The 8,368-nt window shown below is 42.2% G+C and overlaps 1 protein-coding gene across 1 annotated transcript; it reads right to left on the bottom strand.

The window, feature by feature from the left end:
• Positions 1–1,577: 1,577 nt before the first annotated feature.
• LOC107292769 (epidermal differentiation-specific protein-like) lies at positions 1,578–3,178 on the bottom strand. The gene has a single exon (XM_015821888.1). It carries the CDS (start codon positions 3,145–3,147, stop codon positions 2,095–2,097), a length of 1,053 nt encoding a protein of 350 aa, XP_015677374.1. The 5' UTR covers positions 3,148–3,178; the 3' UTR covers positions 1,578–2,094.
• Between the last annotated feature and the right edge of the window lie 5,190 nt (positions 3,179–8,368).

Raw genomic sequence — 8,368 nt, 5'->3', positions numbered from 1 at the left:
AGGCAACTGGACTTTCTTGTTTACACTGATGGAAACAACCCTTCATAATGTTTTTTGGGGGGCAAGAATTTAGATATCTGGAGAGAGGATCAAAAAGACAACATAGTGACTGTTACTTCATATTTCAGCCCACCATCTTGGCTTTTTTTAAAATTATCTTCTCCAGATGCACCTGAACCTGAACAGAAAGTGTCTTCCATTAGCATTGCTTTTGGCATGCTATTTTCCTCATCCCCATCCTCTGATTAAAATTGATATAGGTGGCTTCATCCATTTCTCTGCAGGTACATATTTGCGCATTCTTTCTAGTTAATTCAGAAGACCTTAGTGCTTCTTCCCCTCACGTAGTAAACATCAGCTTGGCTTAGGACAAAAGTCCTAGTGCCCACCTCACCACAGAAATTTTAATTACATACCCTCTTGGGATCAAAGGGCTGTTCCAGAACATTTAACTGGGTAAAAGGTTCCAACTCTGACAAGTCTAGGGAATCAGTGACCAATAGCTCTGAGTCACCCAGTGGTGAGTCAAAGCGGGTCCAAAGAGCAGAGAGGAACCAAACATTTGGAGCCACCATTTCCTATTCCCCCCTCCCTGCTTATTTAATGGATAACTCAAGAGCTACAAGGAAGAGGATTCTGAAGAGCAAAGGCTTCTCTGCTCCAATGATAGCTCTGCAGTTTAATAGAAATTGGTGCGATGCAATTGATGGCAATCCAAAAAAGGTCACACTTTACATTAGCAAGATACTAGACCAGGGGGTCTTCAAACCTGGCCCTTTTATGACTTGTGGACTTCAACTCCCAGAATTCCTCAGCCAGCGTGCCTGGCTGAGGAATTCTGGGAGTTGAAGTCCACAAGTCGTAAAAGGCCCAAGTTTGAAGACCCCCTGTGCTAGATAAAAGTTAAGAAAAGCCAAGAGGCTATCCAGGGAAGGGGCCATCAGGTTGCCCACAAAAGCAAGAATTCCTATGTGTGCACTTGACCTCACTAGGCTGCCAAGCAAAATCACACAATGTACTCACAATGTGTACACACAATGTTGGGGTTCTTGTCAGGAACAGTGGAAGACCTCCCAAGGTCATAAAGCCTCATTTGGCCTTTGAAAGGCACCCTGTGGTTGGGCTGGGATTACCCAAGAAGAAGTATGATTAAAATTGAAACTGAATGAAATAAATACATATAATTGAATTATTCCTCTTTATGTTCTCTGACAAAATGTAATTGGGCAGCAATTTTTGGAAGGGTTCTTACAGGTTTGACTGGCTGCATGTGGCCCTGCCAATTGAATGATTACGGTATGTGCCATCAAATAGGTTTTAACAGTTTGTCTGGTTTTATGACCAGGGGTCTTATGTGTGTCTTAAATGTGGCTGTGAACTAGCTTGTTTAATGTATACTTCAGTTTAGAAATGGTTATGTAGTAGATATACAGCGCTTGAAATAAGCAAATAAAATCTGATTAGACACAGTGAAGTAAGACATCTGAGATCAGAGGGATACCTTTAATGAGAAATAAAGCTGGACCAGTAAAGTAAAAAAAATGTTTTTGAATGGAGGCTTATGTAAGCTAATAAAGAACTGTTTATTCCTTTAAAATTCAATTTCATCAGATAAATAAAACAAACCACTGCTTCCTCCCCTTACTGATAAATACAGATAACTTTGTAGAGCTTTTAATTCTGCTGTTTTATGATGTTCAATACTAAGAATAGCAGGAACTGTTCAAACTGAGGAAAAATTATTACATCCATTCTCGATTTTCCAGGTAGTTCATATATCTTCGAGAGAGGGTTCATGTTTTTTCTATATAAATTGTCATCCGCATTAAACTATTAGTTCTAAACCTAATTATATCCCTGTAACCTAATTATTTAAAGAGAGAAACCATCACCACATCTAGGAGAAAGCAGACTGTTGTTTTTCTCTTCCTTCTCAGTATGGAAGTACATGCAACCACAAGACCATCAATCTGAAAAGAGTTTAATCAGAAACAACTTAAGCTCTTTTGCTCATCCCTGGCCTAGGCTGTGCTTGAAAATGTTCTCTTAGATCTATCCACGTCTGAGAATTAACATAGTCGTATTCCTTCCCTGTCATGCGTCTTTTGGCTTAGTTTGGGAAGTGCCTGGTGCTGCTGGGACAGGCTTCATGGTATACCTGGTGCTAATGGTACGGCCTGAAACACAGCGGTATTCAGCATTCTCCTTTTTTTCTTTGCCATTCTGACTGATGGTGAGCTCTACCGGCACTGAGGTGGTGGTCTCCTTCTTGATCACCTGTATGGAAAGTTCAGTGCATGGAGGGATTTTGGCAGGCAGGAGGACCTCTACCTTCTCAGCAGTGGTGGTGGACTCACTTTTCCCTTTCTCCACTATAAATATATTGGAACAATCCAAGGTCACCTGGAAAGCAAAGCCGACTCTTAGGCAAGTGGTGTTGCTGAAATGGAAGCTCTGGAATACCGTGGCAGTATATTCTCGAGTGGAGTTGGTGGTGAACGCTTGTTCGTATTCGGTGCAGTTGGTTCCCACAATCTCATCAATCAGAACATCCTGCTCAGCTTCCACTTTCTTTTGATCCCACAGCAGCTTGGCGTTAATGATTGGGCGGCCCGGTTTCAGGGGCTGCAAATGAGATACGCTATCATCAAAGTTGATCTCGGTTTTATAGTCATGAATGCGTTCCCCTGGCCAGGCAATGTGATACCATCCACCACGGTTTGGATTTTTGTAGAGCAGCCAGACGCCCCTCTGCACCACGTGGGAGGAGACACGGTCGTTAAAGTAACCGTAAGTGAGGTTGGTCTCCTCCTTCACCACCTTGCTTTGACCTTCATAGTTAGGATGTTCATACAGTGTAATTTGGGGGTCAGAGAGATCTTGGTGAACTAGCCGGAAGGATGAAATCCTGTTGTTGTTGTCAATCTCAGTATAATCCCCTTCCTCAAAAACAACGCCGTCCTCTTCAAACTTAGAGAGCTTGTAGGCCACCCAGGGCTGCCCTCTCACCTTCAAGGAGGAGATACAATCCCCAAAATCTAATTCATGCAGGTCAGGGACATCACAGGTGAATTCTTTGCTGAGGCCCTCAAAATTGGGCTTGTCGTACACGACAATTCTATTCATGCTGAGCTCTTGGGAAAACATAGAGGCTTCTTCCTAGTGCTCTTTCCAAGGCCAGAGGAATCCAAAGTTTGCTTTATCCCAGTCTGTTTGCTAGAAAGAATTCAGAAAGTTAATTCCTCGGTTCTGCTGTAAACAATCTACATAAAGCAAAATATTTGGTATGTGTCTGTGTGGATAATCACCTCTCTCTCTTTTTCACATCGTCCAAATTTCTATTTTTGTGGAACCTGTGGCTTAAGGATGGGGAGACATTTTCTGGGTAAAGGAAACATTTTCTCAAGGGAAAATCTGTTGGGGGGGGCTTGCATTTAACAGATGGGACCAAAGTGAAAAGCGGAGAGGATGACCCCCTACCCCATTTCTTAGTTTTCTTCTCTTCCTGCCATGTGGGCTGAAAAAACAGTGGCAGACCACTCATTCCTAATACTCTGATCTGAATGTTAACCGAGGGTTTCGAAATTAGGTCAAGGGTCATTCAAATTAGGTCCAGGGCTGCAAGCAGTCTGGAGTCCAAAGCTTATTCACTCCTGGCTTAATGCCTCAGTACTCATCCTTAACTGCAAGAATGAAGCCCAATTGTGTTTGCTGGTATCCACCCTTTATTGTGTTTATTTTTATCCTTCCCTTCATTGTTTTTCTCTTTGCCGCTAAGTAGACAGGGTTAGGAGTTTCAAGGTGCAGGAACAGCTAAACCACATTGCATTGTATATAGAGTTATGGAAAGCCACTGCCTCCCTGGTGCTAATAACCCCCGTGATCTTGAAATTAATTCAAAGAGAGAGGCAACTGCTTTTGTGTTTGCTTTAATGTGGCATGCAGTTTAACCTCTTGAGACGGAAATAATCTTTACGATCCACAGCAGTTTCCCAGAAAAGTCTGCAAACAGTTAAGAAATTGTGGACTTTCAGAAAGTACAAATGTTTATACAAAGTCCTTGACTTATGACACGTATTGGAGCTTGCCCTTATGGTTATATGTTGTGATGCAGATCTCCCATATTACGACCTTACATGGGTATATACATCATTAAGTGAATGCTGCAGTCATTAAGCAAACCCATTGTTCTCTATATGGGGCAAAATTGGAAGTAAATGCTGATTTTCAACAAAAACATTGTAATCGCGGTCATGTGATCGCAGGATGCTACAAATGACCATAATTGCGGGCTGTTGGCTGAGTCTCTGTAACGTAATCAAGTGATTTGTGGGGGGGGGGGGGGAAGGGAGTCTGGCCATTGGAAGATTGGAACCGGATTGTAAGTATCTTTTGGGGGTTCGTGGTAACTTCAAATGGTTGTAAACTGATCAGTTGTAGTTCGAGGACTACCTGTATTGAAAGAGAATGCTGAAAAGCCACGGATCCCCTCGGCAGATATTGTACGGGCTGTACCTGTCCCAACATGTATTTCTTTGACCTGAACTGCCACGTTCATTCCCCTTTGGGGGCTGTTTATACATAAATGAGAGACAGGAGTGATGGGGGATAGCCAGGTACTATTCCTGGCAGGTTTCTTGAGATATCAGGTTAAATCATGTTGGGAGAGGCTGTCTCTGTCCTCTCTCCCTCCCCTTTAGCCCACAAGGTTCCTTCGGAGTAGCAGTCCTCCTCTAATTTCATAAGACGGTGAAGGTGATTTAATCTGCTTGACAGATGTAAACCCGTTTGCCCTGTGTTGCAACGCTTGGAGGCCTGAAACACAGAGTTCTGCTGTAGTGTCATATACTTGTAAACAGTGTGCCCTTGGGCTCCTAGAGACGGGCCTACTCCTTCCCCACCATCCAAGCTTCCAGTGCCTCACATCTGCTGAAGCTAAAACACTACAGTATCACCAGGAGCAGCTAAACTTTCTAATTGCCTGTACTGGTTACTCTTAATTCCTTGGTAAGCTCTGAACAAGAGGAGGTTGTAGCCATTTTAGGTAATGAGAAATAGGATGAATTACAGTCAGTCTCTCCCATCCTCTCCCCCCCCTCTATTACACTCAGGCACACATTTGCAGCCCACCATGGCACGATTGTAGATTGTAGCAAATGGTGAGAGTGAACATGAGGATATTTCAGGGAAGGGATAGAATATTGTTAACAACATGTCTGCTAGACTTGGAAGAAAATGCTTAAATGCTATTGAAGCTATTTAACGACAAGGGAGATTGTGCTCAGATAGAGCAAGTCATCTAAAATCACCTGGGAGTTTCTAGTCCAAAAGTGGATTTGAACCCGTGTTTCCTTCTTTCAACATTGCAACCACTCGCTACTCTAGTGGTATAATTATCATACTACATTGACTCTCAGATCAAATGAGTTGATTTCAGAATTCATCCGTATGGCCATAGAAAATACAGACAAAGCAGATCCACATAAAATTCAGTAGGAGGGTAGTCATGAAATTGGCTTGCACTTCAAAGCATGTTTATTGCACTCGTAGTCTTTGCTTTTGGCAACTTCTAATTGGCTCTGATATGATAGACTGGAATCTGAACAAGTTCATGAACAATTATATAACCGTTTCTCTGCATGAACAACAGGTTCCTCACTCAACCTGAGTTTCCAGCATGCCAATTGGGTTATCCAAATTGGCTGGCTGTCTTGGTACTACCCACTTTGACTGGAAATGCAACAAAAGCATGATGATGACTGAAGCTAATAGTATTAAACTGATCATCGAATAATAATCTTAATTATCACAAGATTAATGCGCAGAACCCGTCATTCAGCTATTGATCTCAAAAGCCATCCTTACTCTAATAACTGCAATTTAATTGACTTCAATAAAGCCAGGCTGCTGACTCAATCATGCTAGAGGGATGACATGATGCTTGTTCTGGAAAGTCATGCTTACAGTTCTGGAGTGATAAAATCCAGAAAAGCATTAGATGGGAGCAAAGATACACAGAAAACTCTAATACTTTGCAGCCATATAGTGGTTATCTGGATTTTAGCAGCTTAGGTTTAGTAATTCTATATGCAGGGCACAGTTTAAAGCGGGGGTGTCCAACCTTGGCAAAGGTGTTTTTTTTCTTCTTCAAAAGTCAACTGGACTGTATAACTACCTATCCTTCCATCCCCCAGCATCACAACTACAGGTAGCCCTCGACTTACAACAGTTTGCTTAGTGACCGGTTCAAAGTTATAATGGCACTGAAAAAAAATGACTTATGACCATTTTTCACACATATGACCGTTGCAGCATCCCCATGGTCACGTGATTTCCATTCAGATGTTTGACAACTGACTCATATTTATGACATTTGCAGTGACTTGGAGTCACATGATCCCCTTTTGCGACCTCCTGTCCAGCAAAGTCAATGGGGAAGCCAGATTCACTTAACAACCATGTTACTAATTTAACAACTGCAATGGTTCACTTAACAACCGTGGCAAGAAAAGTCGTAAAATGGGGCAAAACTCAACAAATTTCTCACTTAGAAATTTTAGGCTCAGTTGTGGTCATAAGTTGAGGACTACCTGTAATCAAGCTTCTTGGATGAGAAGCGAAACATTTTTGTCTCCCTCAAGGAAAAAACAGTCCAGGGGCCTTTTGAAGAAAAAAAAGGTACCTTTGAAACAACTATGACCTGGATGACTGAGAATCTTCACAGACATCCAACCTTGGCAACTTTAAGACTTGTGGGCTTCAACTCCTGGTATTCCCCAGCCAAATCAAACTGATAAAAATAAATATTCCATCTGTCCTCTGATTTGTGCCCATATTCAACAACTTCAAATCACCCCATAGAACAGTGGTTCTCAACCTTTTTAATGCCGCGACCCCAACCGGTCGTAAGTCGAGGACTAAACCGGTCGTAAGTCGAGGACTACCCAACCGGTCGTAAGTCGAGGACTTTCCCTGCCCGGGAGCATCGTGCATGCGTGGTTCCGCCCCCTGCACCGGCTGAGGCGTAGCTGGCAAGTGGCAGAGACGGAGCAGGCTGACCACCAGCTGGCCCAGCCCAAGGAAGGTAAGGCACCCGCCGGAAAAGGGGGAAAAAAATGGCGGACAAAAAAAATGGCGGACAGCCTTGCTTGGCGACCCCCATGAAATGGTCGATCGACCCCAAATGGGGTCCCGACCCACAGGTTGAGAACCACTGCCATAGAATCAAAGGATCCTAAGAGGTTATTTAGATCACTAACTTCAAATCTTTACTCAGAATTAAAGCATCTCTGACTAGACATACCATTTCTGTCTGGGAACTATTGTTACACTGGGAAGTTCTTTTTAATGTCTAAGTGGAATATCTGTTCCTTTAACTTAAATCCCAGTATTTTTGCACTCTGAGTGGTAGAGAGCATCTCTTCTTCCTCTCTATGATATCTGTTCAAGCATTTGAACTGTGCTATCAGCCTTCTCAAGGTTAAACATCACCAGATATTTCTCCAGCTCCATGACAGTATTTAAAATATTGTTTATGGTCCACTGGAAAATAAAATGAGTAAGTCTCAAACATATTAAGTAGTGAGGAATCTGTGATATTAAGCTGTAGATCTCGTTCGTTTTTTCTATCTGGCACCTGACTGCAGATCTCTGACATATCTGTCTGTCATATCTTGTCTATATATTCCGGATGTAAAAAGTCAACTCCCTAAACTGCCAAAATATTGAGCAATTCCAAGATTTCTTAACTACTGGCATGCTGAATTGGAATACTGAGCTGCAATCCCAATACATCTGTAGGGTACCAAATTGAAGAAGACTCATACATGCAAAGGAACACACAAATTTTTAAAATACAACAATAGGTGTGCACTGCAAACTGATGTAGGATATATTAAGATTATAACAAGCTGGAAGTTCCTAATTCAAATCCCAAATATCCTTCTCGTGGCAGAGGGTGCGTCTGAGACATGAACTTAAGTTCTCTCTCATAAAATCTGCAAAATGAAGAGAATACTATTGACTTACCTTCGAAGCATAAATCAAGATTACTATTGTAATGCATGCAAATCACAAATAGTGAACATTGTGCCTCCCAGATGCTTTGGATTTCAACCTTCATTAACTCAAACCAACATGGAAAGTGGTTGTAGTAGTAGTTCAAGACATCTTGATAAACCAATTAGGCGTCACTGAGTTGGGCTTGACTCAACCTGAATACATGGACCATCTTGATCTGTCTCTATATTAGGTCCATGTACTCAGCTTGCAACTCTACCATAGACTTCTTGTAATTCTTTTGATCTTGTCTCGCTGTTGTCTTTTTCCATGGCCTCAATTTGCCAAGGTAATTTTTTTTCTCTAGCTC

The sequence above is a fragment of the Protobothrops mucrosquamatus genome, unplaced genomic scaffold (genome assembly GCF_001527695.2).
Source record: "Protobothrops mucrosquamatus isolate PMUCROS unplaced genomic scaffold, P.Mucros_1.0 scaffold1418, whole genome shotgun sequence".
Classification (NCBI taxonomy): domain Eukaryota; kingdom Metazoa; phylum Chordata; class Lepidosauria; order Squamata; family Viperidae; genus Protobothrops; species Protobothrops mucrosquamatus.
Note: the sequence above shows the minus strand (reverse complement) of the source record. Positions and strands in the feature narration are given on the sequence as shown.

Coding starts and splice junctions, on each gene's coding strand:
- LOC107292769 (XM_015821888.1), bottom strand. CDS start 3,147: ATGTTTTCCCAAGAGCTCAGCATGAATAGAATTGTCGTGTACGACAAG.